Below are 15,127 nucleotides of genomic sequence, written 5' to 3'. Positions count from 1 at the left end.
CATGCTACTCATTGGCTGTTTGACCTATCTGAGCCTCAGTTTTCTTATCTGTCAAATGGGTAGGATGATATAGGTTTGTTTTTTTTTTTTAGAGAATTGGTTGTAATAATTAAATGAGAAAATATGTGTCTAGTATCTGGCACAGAGAAAACTTTCTTGTTAACAATTACTATTTTTCCCTTTAATCCAAAGTGCTGCTCAACAAGAATTCGGAGACAACTGGACAGGAACCTCACCTTTCATAAAATGGTGGCATGGATGATTGCACTTCACACTGGTAAGTTCATTCAGATATTTGAGATTGCAAAGAAAACTTGGAACCAGAGTATTCCCTCTAAGATACTTTTAAAATAAGAGATCAGCCTTTGCAGGTAGGTTGAGATTTTTTTTTGAACGAGTTCTGTTAGAAAAATATTCAACACTCTTTCGGCCATCCCAACATTAGGATTTATTCCTTCAAGTCTTAAAACGTTATTCCCTAAGGCTCTTCTGATAAAATCCCAGTGCACTCCCCCTTTTCCACACTTTTTAATGTGAAAATTGTTTGTTAGTTCACATATAAGAGCTTTTGTTCATTCATTTTTTAAAAAAATACTTGGTTGAACATATAGATTCATGGATTTCTTGCAGTAACCCTACAAGGACCATAGCCCATAAATTGAGAATCTAAGATAGACGTTATAAGCTAAACATTTTATTTGTATTATTTTTTGTATGTGTATATATAATAGTATTCATGTATTTATATGTGTTAAATATTTTGTTTTATTATTATAATTACTAAGAAAGTGGTGTTGGTGTAAGAAGGGATCCTTATCAAATCTCCACTACTTTATTATAGAGTCAGGAAATGGCAACCCACTCCAGTATTCTTCCTGGAAAATTCCTTGGACAGAGAAGCCTGGCAGGCTACAGTCCATGGGATCACAATGAGTCAGACATGACTGAGCGACTGAGCACCACACAGACATACACACACACACACAGGGACTATAGCCAGAAAGTCAGCTCCAAATAAAATTATGTATACCACTCACCCTCTTTGTTTCTCTTCTCTGCTCTCTTTAGCAATTCACACCATTGCACATCTATTTAATGTGGAGTGGTGTGTGAATGCCCGAGTCAACAATTCTGATCCTTATTCAATAGCGCTCTCTGACATTGGAGATAAGCCTGGTGAAACTTACCTCAATTTTGTTCGACAGAGAATCAAGGTAAGCCTCTAATTTCCTAATTCAGATGTTCTCTAGACTATTAAAACTGAGGATTAGATTTCAGTGAGTGAACAATTTTACTTGATCAGAACAGCAACAATGACAAAAGTAGACTAACTATATCAGAGGGCCAGGTCTGTAGGTTCTAAGAATGTGGGCACAGAAAAAAATGCCTCCCATACTCTTGATGCTAAATGTTGAAGGTCACGAGATGTTTTCCAGTTTCTTAAACTCGCCTGTAAGAACGAGTATACATGAAGCCTGGAGCAACTCAGGCTTATCCTTGACAAGGCCCAGCAGTCAAAGAAAGCCAGAAACATCGTCTAGTCAAACAAACTTGGGTTTATTACTTACTGCAGCAAAGAAACCTCACACTCTGAGGAAATCTGGGGTTTCTCAGGAGGATGTTGAGAAAGGCTTGTTGTGGGATTTGTGTCAGATGATTTGGGAGGGGTTTCAGAAAACAAGCATTTGCTCTGGGTCAGATTCAGTCCAGAATTGGGGATAGTTCCAGCATTAGGTATCTTAATAATTTTTTTTTTCTAGGAGGCAGAAGAATGGGGCTAAGTCTGTAATAGGCTAAGAAGCAGCAGTCATGCATGTGTTTGTCTTGACTGGTCTTGAATGACAAGGTCACAGAATGACCTTGTCTGATGTTGGTGTTCTATGAAACTGTTTATGTGAAATAGGGAAGCTTCTGGCTGAGGTGTTAATACCAGGTCAGCCACCAGCTGACACCCATCAGCAATGCTTTTCCTCTTCCTTGCTTACAACATCTGAGAGGTGGCCTCTGTCTGCTAATTGCTCCAGCAGCAGCCATATGGGCAATCCATAGGCAAGGATTTCTTCCCTTCCAGTAGTTGCTAGAGCCTTCTACACTCAGAGGGAGAAGGTCAAAATCATCTTCATGTGCCCAGTCATTGGGTAGGATAGCTGAATCAAATCACTCACTATACACTGAATTCTAAACACATTTTCTTGTCCATTAGATTACAAAAAAAGTCCTTTAATTTTGCAGAAATCATTATCGTCAGGCTGATATTAAAAAACGTGATCTATTTAGGGACAGAATTAAACAGCATCAAATAAAATAGGAATTCTTTTCTATGATGTCTTGGATGACTTTTCTTTTATGTATACAATGATACATAGAGGCGGCACTGCGAACATATCCAGCGAGCTGGCACTGCAGTGCTGGGCCCAGATCACTCTGCTGATGTCTGTGCTCCCCCGCCCTTCTGTGTGCTTTCATTTTCAATTGTCTGTATTTGTGTTTCTTCCTCAGAGGATTGCCCTGGGGCCACTGGAGGCCCTTTGCCCACAAGCTCCAAGATCTGAAAGGGCCTAGGTAGCTATCTTGCTGAGCTGGTCTTAACCAATAACTGATGGGTTCGGGCCACAAAAACCCAGCTTCTTTGCCTCTAGTCAGGCTAAACACTGAGGTGTATTTGACCCTCCACAGTTTCCCTGCAGCATCAGGCTGAAGATTTGGCCCAAGATCACCCTCTTGGAAAGGACCCTGATGCAGGGAAAGATTAAAGACAAAGGAAAAGGAGGCAGCAGAGGATGAGATGGTTAGATAGCATCACCGACTCAATGGACATGAATTTGAGCAAACTCCGGGAGATAGTGGAGGACAGAGGAGACTGGTGGTCTGCAGTCCATGGGACATGACTAAGCCACTGAACAACAACACCCTCTTATTTGACTTGACATGTTCCTCTTTCCTGTCCTGTTAACCATTCTCTTACCAGTTTCTCCAGGAGCACATTCTTTCAAAATCACTTACCCATGAATCCTCATCTCAGGATCTGCTTTGGAGGAACATAGCTTAAGATGTGGCATGCCCAGAATACTTTTACAAGCTAAGCATTATGACACTTTCCAAATCAAAGCGGGAAAAGAGCTTCTGACCCTTTTAGGACATAGAGTTGACAAATGTCCTTTTTTCTGATACTGAGAACTACTTCTGTATATCAGTTGATATTTCCTGTGACACTTCAACCATGTAAGACTTTTAATTTGGAACTATCCATTCTAAGTCTATATGGGCTTCTCTGATGGCTCAGTGGTAAAGAATCCTCTTGACAGTGCAGGAGACATGGGTTCGATCCCTGGGTCAGGAAGATCCCCTGGAGAAGGAAATGGCAACCCACTGCAGTATTCTTGTCTGGAGAATTCCATGGACAGAGGAGCCTACAATCAATGGAGTCACAAGAGAGTCAGCCACAGCTGAGAGACTAAACAACAACAATTCAAAGTCTATACCACCCTGTTGAGGGACGGTTAGGATTATCTAAAGAGGGAAAGAACATACCTATTGCCCTATTCATTGGACACTCTATAGATAGGGAGTCCTGCATCTGAGAGCATACAAATAATGTGTGTGTGTTTGTGTCTGTGTCTGTGTATTTTACAGAATCCTGAAGGAGGCCTGTATGTGGCTGTGACTCGGTTGGCAGGCATCACTGGAGTTGTCATTACACTGTGCCTGATATTAATTATCACCTCCTCCACCAAAACCATCCGGAGGTCTTATTTTGAAGTGTTTTGGTACACACACCATCTCTTTGTGATCTTCTTCATTGGTCTTGCCATCCATGGAGCTGAGTGAGTATTTAAACTCCAAGGCCAAGTACTTTATGCCCCTCAGTTCCCAGATGTGGTGCTCTGTTAGAGGCACAGTGTCCTTGTCTTGGTGTGATCAGCCTGTCTGTTGAGAGAATAAGAGGTGAAAACAGAAGTCACTTTGATAAAAACCACTCAGTACCACTTTAGTTTCTGGTATGCAACTCATAACTATTTATAGTGCAGTTATTTATAGCAAGCTTGAAAAATACACCAAAGTTTTGAATATCTTTGCAAGCATATATAAAGCATGCTGAGAGTGCTGGTAGAGTCTTGGATGTCTGCAATGATGTTTCCCATGGCTTAATCCCTCGTAAATTAGACAAACTCCCAAACCAGGGAGGGTAATGATTCATCAGGTGAAAGGGTCTGCTGTAGTTCAATGAGTTTTGATTCAAACCAATCATTCACTGATTACCTACCGTATATGAGGGCCAATCTCAGACACAGTGGGGAATACTAGAATGAGAAACACATGGTTATTGCCTTCAAGCATCCTAACATAATAAAGGGAAGACCTAGCTTCTATTGAGCATCTGTGACAGCCATGTTTCTTTTAACCTGTAAAAGGAAGACATGCTCTTACTGTCCTCGTTTCCTGGGGAAATGATAGACAAGGAAACAGACTAAAAAAGGGTAAGTACAGGGTTGGCCAGAAAGTTAATTTGGCTTTTTCTGTACCATCCTATGGACAAACCCAAATGAACTTTTTGACCAACTCAGTATGTAGCCAAGCCATCACCAGTGGTTTAGATGGGATTGGAGCTCAGAGGGGCTAAGGCAGGCAGTGATGAATCTGTCCTAGAGACACTCAGTGCCTGGATGTGCGGTTGAGAGAGTTTGCCTTATTGGGACCCCTGTTTCATACCAGGCTTCCTTTTTCTACTGTTTCACACTAGCCGATTCTCCCACCTGCACGCAAAAGCAGGCCTGGGAAGTTCCCCAGTGGGTATGGGGCTGCAGATAACTAAGAGTAGAGGAAGTAGGTGCTCAAGGCTCAGTGATTCTGCTCTGAGTCAAGTCAGCCTAGAAGTGGCTGAGACTTGAGTATGAAAAGGGGAAGAGTGGGGAGAAGCAGCCTGTGGCAACTCCTCATGTGCATTCTTTTTTAAAAATGTTTTATTGAAATATAGTTGAGGTACCATGTCATGTTAGTTTCAGGTGTATGGCAAAATAACTTACTTATACATTCTTTTTCATCTTCTTTTCCATTATGGTTTATTACCAAATATTGAATATAGTTCCCTCTCCTCGTGTGCATTCTTAATCAACTTGCAGACCCTGACCCCTGGTCATCCCTTTCTAAGCACTGAAAAATCTGTATAGACAAAGACTCTTTCAGTTCAGTTCAATCACTCAGTCGTGTCCTACTCTTTGTGACCCCATGGACTGCAGCATGCCAGGCTTCTCTATCCATCACCAACTCCCGGAGCTTACTCACACTCATGTCCATAGAGTTGATGATGCCATCCAACCATCTCATCCTCTGTTGTCCCCTTCTCCTCCTGCCTTTCTTTATAGTGTAACTCTCACATCCATCCATGACTACTGGAAAACCCTCTTAAACCAATGAGTATCTTTAAACGGGACTTGGTCATCATCCAGTTGTTTCAGAGAATCCTAGAGAAAAAAAAAATTAATCTCTTCCCCTCTCTGAGTAATTCCACCACTTTACATTTGTATAGATTCATAGATTTGTATCTTTTTTTTTTTTTTTTTTTGGCCAGGGATCATGTGGTATCTTAGTTCCCAACCAGGGATTGAAACTGTGCCCCCTACATTTGAAGTGCAGAGACTTAATCACTGGACTGCCAAGGAAGTCCCTCACAGATATGTATCTTACTGTGGAGCAGGCCAAGGACAGATATGTTCCCTGTTCACCTGAGGAAAATCTGCCACTTACACTGGTTGACTGATTACTTATTCTCATAGCTAGGTAGCAGCTGAACTGGGATTAAAATGCAGGTTTTCTGACTTCCAGTCTTGGCACTGAGAAGAGAAGAAAGTCAGATTTTTTTTTATCACTCCCCATGTGATCTTGAACATTAAGAACTCTAATAGCTATCATTTGTTGGATCATTACTTTGTGTATGGCGTCTTATATGCATCATGCCAATTGATTCCTAAAGTAAACTTTTAATGAGGTACTTATGCCTAATCTTATGGGCTTCCCAGGTGGCATTAGGGGTGAAGAACCTACCTTCCAATGCAGGCGACATAAGAGTTGCAGGTTCGATCCCTGGTTGGGAAGATCCCCTGGAGGCGGGCATGGAACCCACTCCAGTATTCTTGCATGGAGAATCCCATGGACAAAGGAGCCTGGCGGGCTACAGTCCATAGGCTCACAAAGAGTCAGGCATGACTGAAGAGACTTAGCACGCACGCACATGCCTATCTTACAGCTGAAGAAACTGAGGCTCAAAACAAGTAAAATAACTTGCCCAATTTGCCACTAAATTAGCAAGGGGTGGATGTGGGATGTGAAACCAAGGCTGTCTGGCTTGGGTCCAGAATTGCTTTCACCAAATCATTCTGCTTCTAGTTACCTGGTCTCTTTAAGCCTCAGGGTCCTCATATGTAAAATGAGGGTGCTTACATTTCAGGCCTGTTATGAGAACCAACTGAAATAATTTGTGTACAGTGCCTTTCCCATACCTGGCACATGACAGATGTTCAACACCTGGTAATTCTCTTCCCTAGGACCCAGGGATAGAAAGCGATGGTTAATGACCTTGAAGTAAAACACCCTCTGAATATACCAAGTGGCCCAAACTTTTACAAAGGGCCTTCTATGTGTCATCTTATATATTTTGAAGTGTTAATGTTAGTCACTCAGTCATGCCCGACTCTTTGTGACCCCATGGACTACAGCCCGCTGGGCTCCTCTGTCTATAGGATTTTCCAGGCAAGGATTCTGAAGACCTTGCCATTTATGTTTCTAGAGACCAGAGACCTGACTCTTTCAACTTTGTGCCTCCCTCCACCTGTTCCTACTCAACCTGCATTGTCTTATGTTATAGCAGTTGCTCAATTAATACTTATTGAAGTGAATGGGCTCTGAGCATTTCAGGGAGCATACTATCAGTGTTGACGTCTGTGAGAATGGCATAATCTCCACAAAGTCATCTCAAGTGAATTTCAGCCTTTTGATTTAATTTAGACAATTTTGAAAAAACAAATAAAGTAGCCTCAGGGCTACTGTAGATGATTGTAAAGGTCGTCAACTACACAAGCGTACCTGGCCAATGGGAATGAAATTAGTCCATGCTCTGCTGGCCAAACTCTTTGCCTCTAGGACTGTCCTCAAATAGGTGGGGCATCTTGTTCTAATTTTCAGAAAGACCCTGTACCCGTCAGCAGTTGCTCTTTTAGATTTGCAGTTTTTCTGTTTCTGTTTCTAAATGAGAATAATATTTGAAACAGAAGCACAAATGTTGCACTTCAGAAAACATGTATGGATGATCCAAAACTTACCCTGTAGATGTAATGTTGCATATAAATATCCTTTGTGCCACCATACATGTTTTTCCTTTTTATTCTTTTTCTCTTTTTTTTTTTTGGCTATGCTGTGGAGCGTGTGGTTTGTGGGATCTTAGTTCCCAGACCAGGGATCAAACCCACATCCCCTGCAGTGGAAGCTTGGAATCTCAACCACTGGACTGGCAGGGAAGTCCCCATATAATTTTTTTTTCTATTGCTAAAGATCATGCATTTTTCCCTTCCTCTAATCTATTTGGAGGGGACAATAAGATATTGCTTGTAAATGAAAAGTGTAAGACCCATATTAGAATACTAAAAACATGTCCAGAATCTCAAAAAATTAAGAACTTAATGTCCAATTTCTAAATGGTCAGGTCTTACATTTCCTCCTCAGGCGGATTGTACGTGGGCAGACTGCAGAGAGTTTGTTGAAACACCAACCAAGAAACTGTTATCAAAACATCTCACAGTGGGGAAAAATACAGAACTGCCCAATCCCAGAGTTCTCTGGGAACCCTCCTATGGTATGTACAACCCATTGTTGCTATTATAGTTTCATTACCAATAATCTTCAAACTGCATCTAAGAAATACATACAAATGTCATAGAGTTGTCCATTATGAATGTCATGGAACTGCTAGGATAAGTATCCAGTGTTTTTCTGCTATGCTAATTGTCTAGAATTAGTTCTTGAAAAGTAACCTTTACATTAGTCTGTTATGAGCATCCTGGTATAAAACTTGGAAAAGTATTGTTTTTTTAAAGTGCATTTGGATTCAAGAACTTCTATCTCTTCTGGATATGATGGCGATGATATCAGTTAATGATTTTCAGAGGGATTCCATCCTGAGCTGAATTGGAAAGCTCAGATAATGATTTATAATATAAGGAGCCAGGAGCCTCCTCAGATACCAGGAAATAAGATTTTCCATCCCGCTTTCAGAGCTGGGTGGAAATTTGTGAGATGGTACATAGGGCTGCCATTAGGTATCAGGAGGTCCTGTCTGTGAATAAAGGAGACTGGAGAGCTAGGTTCATGGCAACACCCAATGGCACTTCATGGTAAAGCAGGAGTGTGGCAAGGGTGACCAAGGGGAAGGAGGCTAAAATATTTCCCTTTTGTTGGGAACTCTCAAGAACTCCATTTTGTTTATTCTCAATATCTCTGTTCCATAGAGTGAGACGTGAACCCTATGATTTTCATACCTTTTCCCCCATTGGCAAGCAATACATGTTATCGGTTATTATGTTAGCTATTGGTATAAAACTCAGCAAAAATCAACGTTTATATAGGTCTTCTGAAAAGGATCATTAATTGTGTCCTTAAACACAGTATAATATAAAGGCAAATTTCCCATCCCATTTCTCCTTCCTTTTTCCCTACTCTCCTAATATAGGAGTACTCTTCCTCTAGAAACAGCATGCTGTCTGAGGACTTAACATCTTTTGCATCCTTACTTATTAATGAAAGTAACCAGACACATCACTGAACTACCCCCACTACATAGAGACATCAATTGTTGTTGTTGTCGTTGTTTTAGTCACTCAGCCTCATCCGACTCTTTGCGACCCCTATGGACTATAGCCCACCAGGCTCCTCTGTCCATGGGATTCTCCAGGCAGGAATACTGGAGTGGGTTGCCATTTCCTTCTCCCGGGGATCTTCCCAACCCAGGGACTGAACCCACATCTCCTGCATGGCAGGTGGATTCTTTACCGCTGAGCCAACAGGGAAGCCCAGAGTCATCAATAGAAAGGATTAAAAGGGAACTGTATTGCAGGTCCTCTTCTGAGTTGGGGAAGGCACATTTCCTTGAAGACAGCTGGAGTCAGAATGCTACTACCTTAACAGACACGTACCTCAGAAATGCTCCTGGGTTTCTGGGAAGATTAGAGGCGATGTCCAACACCTGGCTGCATTCAATGTGGCCCCAGGTGGCCCCCAGGAAATAGATGGATAATGCTAGATGGTTTGAAAAACCTGTCCCATGAAATTGAAGGCCAGTAGCAGAGAATTTATGACCTCCAGGCAGATATTTTTCAACTTTAATTGGAGATAGGGCTATTTGGGTGCTCTCAACTTCCAACAATAAGTTTCTTAAAAATTTTCATAGGAAGATCATAAGTGAGAGTACGGAAAGTCCTCTGGGATTTCTTCCCCTCTTGGAATCCCTTCTGGAATGTCATATTTTAGATGATATCACCTTCTAAAATTCTTTTCTACTTCAGATATTCAACTAGGAACCTAACTGACTGAATCCCAGGATGGATCTGTTTGGGCTAAATATTTTTGGACAGCCAACAATGCCACAGAGTAATTCCAGTGGTCTGAAACATTGCAGATTCTGACAAGAGGGGACCCTAGAAAAAGCTAAAAATCTCTGGATCTGTCCCTATTCAGCAAGTACATTGCTCTGAGAACTTGCCAGAATATTGGAGAAACAGCTAAATTCTTACATGAAATTTCTCATCTTGTGATGAATTAAGCTTTGACTACGTGACTGAGAGAAAGTAATTGCAATGTTACATTAAAAATATGATGTTGTTGAAATGCTATCCTTTAGAGAAATGTTAATTCCGAAACCAACTTTACTCTGCTGTAGGATTATTGCAACTCCTATTGCAACAATAGGAGGAAATCCCATTCTTGGGGGCAGTTCCTCTTGGGAGAGTTTCATACTGTAGATATAGTTCCCCAATGTGACCAAAGAGAATGTTCATTTTTACTGGCTCAGAAATTTATTTTAACTTTAGGTATTTTCATGCATTCTTTTATGGAAGAAATTTACTAATATAATATCAAATATTTAAACAAGCCCACAAATGTTAATTGCATTTCTAAAATGTTTTGTCCTCGTGAATCTTTTATTAACTACCACCCCTTAACACATGCTTTTTTTCATTGTTTGTTCTGATTACAGACTTGGAAATGGATAGTGGGTCCCATGTTCCTGTATCTCTGTGAGAGGTTGGTACGGTTTTGGAGATCTCAACAGAAGGTGGTCATCACCAAGGTAGGCACTGGCTTAGGAATGACTATCTAACTATATCATGGACAAGTCTACCCAAGTTCTCTACAAAACTGTCAGAACTGTCTTTTACTTGGTTTCTTTTGATTAAACTTAGGGCAGAGCGATGACCTATGGTTTGTTTCAATGCCCCTAGCCTGATAATCAAATGATTGGACCTTTTCATTGGGGAAACTAGAATTTAACATTTTCTGTTGAAAAATGAATGAAAATGTTTTATGTAAATGAATTTGCGTTTTGTGTGTGTGTTTGTGTGTGTGTGTGTGTGTGTGTGTTAAGGGGAGAGGCATGAGGGATGATGTGATTAGTTAAGAGTAAAGGAGCAAAAGAGATGAGTTCAAAAGGTCACAAAGGTCATTTATTGAGCTTTAAAATATTCAGATGCTGAAAGAATCAGGTAACCAGGGCAGGTCTTACTGAGATAGAGATCATTCCCCAGGTCCTCTTTGCCTCCTTCTCTGCTTTGTATGTAGTAACAGAATGTCAGAGGTAATGTCCTCAAAGTCTTCAGTAAGCTAACTAAACTTCATTGAGAGTTGAGTCTAGTAACTTCAAATATATAGCGGTTTATTCCTCTCATGTAGATGCCACTTCTTATCACTAAATAAATAAATATCTAACTAAATAAATAGAAATAGAATCACCTTATTATAGTTTCAGGAAACATCAGACGAGACTATTTTTATCAAATAAAATTGAATTCAATTCAGTTCAAAAAGTATTTACCAAAGTTTACAATGAGTTGCTTTTGCAAAACACACAAAACCTTCCTGTCCAGCTACCTCTTCTTTCTGGACCTCTATGGCAGGTCATAGGAACGTAGTCCAGCTGGCAATGGAGATCTTGAAATATAGGAAGCCACAACAGTTCTCCTTTTATGATATTTATATTGTATGAGGAAAAGCCCACAGATCAGCAAAAAGATCAACCACAAAATTTCCCTTACTAGACTAAAATGAACTAACCAGACAAGTATTTCTGCTAGGCCTATTTCTAAGGCAAACTTGTTTTCCTGTGAATAAAATGAATATCCATTTTCTTCTCATGTCAACACATGTAAGAAACGAAGTACCCTCCAAAAGTATTTTGTGACTGTGTTGTCCACTAGGACATTTTACTCCCTCCTATCCCAGTGTCGCCTGTGGTGGCAACATTGCGATATGGTAAAAATCATGTTCACCACACAAAATTGCAATGTGAGCAGCATAATTTGCGAAGTCATTTTCATCAATCGTTATTTTCTGTTTTCAAAATGAAGCTTTACACCTCCTTAATTCAGTGATGAAGGGACATGGATTGCAGCCTTGTCATTTAAGTTATATTTGAATCACAAATTTTGGAAACATTTGACAATTTTTCTTAAAAGAATTTCCTATTCTCCTACTCCTCACTCATGAAAAGAAAAGCTCAGCAGTATCAGCCAACATTGTGCTCAGTCCCTTCAGTCGTGTCTGACTCTTTGCAGCCCCATGGCTGTAGCCTGTCAGGCTCCTCTGTCCATGGGATTTTCCAGGCAAGAGTAGGTTGCCATGCCTTCCTCCAGGGGATCTTTCCAACTGAGGGATTGAACCAGTGTCTCCTGTGTCTCTTGCGTCACAGGTGGATTCCTTACCACCGAGCTACCAGAGCAGCCCCTCAGTCAACATTAGGAGACTGATATTTTGTTTCTATTGATTTTCCTTTCCTTTGATGTCCCTTGGTTTGTTTTCTGTTGTACATATAAAGTCCTTCTAAGATCTCAGGAATTATCATGGGAACAGCATATTACAATGAAAGCACTTTGTTGTGTTCTATTTTTATTTTTATTTACCAACTCACCAGTTGATGGGCATTTAGACTGTTTCCAAACTATTTTGCTATTGTAAACAAAGCTATTATGAACATTCAGGTACATGGAGAACGAACAATGGGTGGATGGGGCCTGGCTTTGGGAGAGATGGACAGTGTACTCCCCAAGTAGGGAGAAACAGAAACAATGCATGAAATCAGGCAGGCTCAAGGTGGGACTTGGGACAAAGACAGACCAGCACCTTAGGCTTGGTTTGGGGGACGTTGCTATAGAACTGTGAATGGGGTCACCTTCTGCCTCTGTCTGGCTGCTAAGGCTCTTGATCATACCCCCTGGGGAAACAGGAAAGCTGAGTAGGAAACCATCTCTTCTTCCTGTTTCTAGCCACTGCCTTGATTTCTTAAAGGAAAAAAAAAAAATCACAGTAAGCCGGAGTCTTAGGTTGAATTCCCTAGCCAAGACTCAGAGACAGAGAACTGCATGCAGAAGGCTTATCCGGGGCGTGTTCTCTGGAGATGAACTTGTAAAAGGAAAAAAAGGCAGGGCTGGGGGAAGAAAATGGGTGGCTGTCAAAGTGGTTGCAACTGCAGCCTCAGCTGATCCTACAGGAAGTGCTAGAGCTGGGATGGCCCCTGGGAGTTGTCCCAAAGTGAGGACAAGGGCCAGGCCTTTGGGTCCCTGCATCAGAGCTCATTGTGGGCCACTGGCTACAGCCAAGGGCTATTCCCAGTTAGAGATTCATTTGCTGGAAGAACTACTCTGTTGGCCCTGAAGAAGGAACCTGGGTGGGGCCTCTTAGCTCAGCCTCTTATCCATACAGACACTGAAAGACAAGTACTGGGAGAAAGGGGCATTTCCAGAGACATGTTTTATTTCCATAGGTGGTCACTCACCCTTTCAAAACCATCGAGCTCCAGATGAAGAAGAAGGGATTCAAGATGGAGGTGGGCCAATACATTTTCGTCAAGTGTCCCATGGTGTCCACGCTGGAGTGGCACCCTTTCACCCTGACCTCTGCCCCCGAGGAAGACTTCTTTAGCATCCATATCCGCATCGTGGGGGACTGGACAGAGGGACTCTTCAAAGCTTGTGGCTGTGATAAGCAGGAGTTTCAAGATGCCTGGAAACTACCAAAGTGAGTACAGAGTGCCTGTTACAAAGGTGCATGAGTTCAGGAAAATATGTCACTAAATAGTTTTGCTTCTCCCATCTCTTACTCCAGTAGCCCCTGAGTCTTGACAAAACACACAGATTCTACAAACAGAGGTAACGATCTCTGTGTTCCCCATCTTACATGTGGTGAAGTGTTAGTCTCTCAGTCATATCCGAGTCTTTGAGACCCCATGCACTGTAGCCCACCAGGCTCCTCTGTCCATGGAATTCTCCAGGCAAGAATACTGGAGTGGGTTGCCATTCAGTTCTCTAGGAGATCTTCCCGACCCAGGGATCGAACTCTGGTCTCCTGTGTCTTCTGCATTGCAGGTGGATTCTTTACCATCTGAGCCACCAGGGAAGCTGTTTATGCATATCTGTATAAATCTTATGTAAAATATAAAATATTTGAATCATATGTTAATCATGAATATTCCCCAATGCCTTTACATTTGTAAGGGTCAAGGTCAAGGTATATTAACTTTCAATCAAAGCTATACTTAAAATTTAATTGCTGTACATTATTTGAGGGGAAATGCCAGGTGGCGCTAGTGGTAAAGAACCTGCCTGCCAATACAGGAGACATAAGACACTCTGGTTCCATCCCTGGGTCGGGAAGATTCCCTGGAGGAGGGCATACCAACCCTCTCCAGTATTCTTGCCTGGAGAATCCCATGGACAGATGAGCCTGGCAGGCCACAGTCCATAGAGTCGCAAAGAGTCAGACATGACTGAAGTGACTAAGCATGCATGCATGCCAGATATTACTCAGTTGGCCTCCTTCTTCCCACATGCCTAACATGGCGTCAGGTGCTTAGTAGATGCTGAAGAAAAGTTGGTCAAATAACTCAATGACTAGACAAATGAAAAGTGGAGATAATAAATTCATAAGATATTATAGCATGGAAAACTTCTCACTTTAATGTGCAAGAATTTCAAGTGCGGGCTGCCCTGGCGAAACACAGACATGTGTGTGTGGGTGTGTATGTGAGTGTGTGTGTGTGTGTTTGATGTGTGAAGGGAGGTACAGGAAAAAATACCCCTGAGAGTTACCGCATATTTTAGCTAAATATTTAGTTAGCTAAAAATTCCTCTTCTTACTTCCAACCCCAATGTTCACACCGAGTTGGTTACTTGAAAGCCGTCTCACGGAAGAAAGTGCCACATCATCAATACATTTTCCCGGTTTGAAGTGATGTATTGCACACCCCCAGTGATAATGTGTGCCCCCTCTGCCTGTGAAGAGCAAGACATCTGTGTAACCATCTCCCCCCATACTTCCCTCCAGGATAGCTGTTGACGGGCCCTTTGGCACTGCCAGTGAGGACGTGTTCAGTTACGAGGTGGTGATGTTAGTGGGAGCAGGGATCGGGGTTACGCCCTTTGCATCCATCCTCAAGTCGGTCTGGTACAAATATTGCAATAAAGCCCCAAATCTGAGGCTCAAAAAGGTAGGTTCTTTGTTTTTTTCAGAGAGCTTGGACTGGTCATCACACTCTGCCAAGTGAAGCCTCAAAGAGCCATCAGGGCAGTGGCTGGCAGAGATCAGGCAAAGTGAAGACAAGTTCTGGGTGGTTTCAGAGAGGCAGGCTTCTCACAAAAGGGCTATTTGATAAATTAAAGGTGTCTCTGGGACTTACCTGGTGTTCCAGTGGTTAGGACTCAGTACTTTCACTGCCAAGGGCTTCAGGTTCGATGCCTGGTCAGGGAACTAAGATCCCACAAGCCTCACAGCACCACCAAACAAACAAATAAATGTGGTTCTATAGAAGCAAGCCTATTATTGAAAGTAATATACCATAGAAGCAGGCCTATTATGGAAAGTAATATACCAT

At 41.8% G+C, this 15,127-nt stretch overlaps 1 protein-coding gene across 1 annotated transcript in view; it reads left to right on the top strand.

The window, feature by feature from the left end:
- The window catches only part of LOC129639315 (cytochrome b-245 heavy chain), a 33,076-nt gene that overhangs the window by 10,630 nt on the left and 7,319 nt on the right, over positions 1 to 15,127 (top strand). The window contains exons 4-10 of the mRNA XM_055564390.1: positions 193 to 277; positions 1,069 to 1,214; positions 3,634 to 3,824; positions 7,717 to 7,846; positions 10,244 to 10,336; positions 13,022 to 13,275; positions 14,581 to 14,743. Coding sequence (XP_055420365.1) covers positions 193 to 277; positions 1,069 to 1,214; positions 3,634 to 3,824; positions 7,717 to 7,846; positions 10,244 to 10,336; positions 13,022 to 13,275; positions 14,581 to 14,743 — 1,062 coding nt within the window. The remainder of the gene's footprint in view (positions 1 to 192; positions 278 to 1,068; positions 1,215 to 3,633; positions 3,825 to 7,716; positions 7,847 to 10,243; positions 10,337 to 13,021; positions 13,276 to 14,580; positions 14,744 to 15,127) is intronic.

Source organism: Bubalus kerabau, chromosome X, assembly GCF_029407905.1.
Source record: "Bubalus kerabau isolate K-KA32 ecotype Philippines breed swamp buffalo chromosome X, PCC_UOA_SB_1v2, whole genome shotgun sequence".
NCBI classification, from domain to species: Eukaryota; Metazoa; Chordata; class Mammalia; order Artiodactyla; family Bovidae; genus Bubalus; species Bubalus kerabau.
Note: the sequence above shows the minus strand (reverse complement) of the source record. Positions and strands in the feature narration are given on the sequence as shown.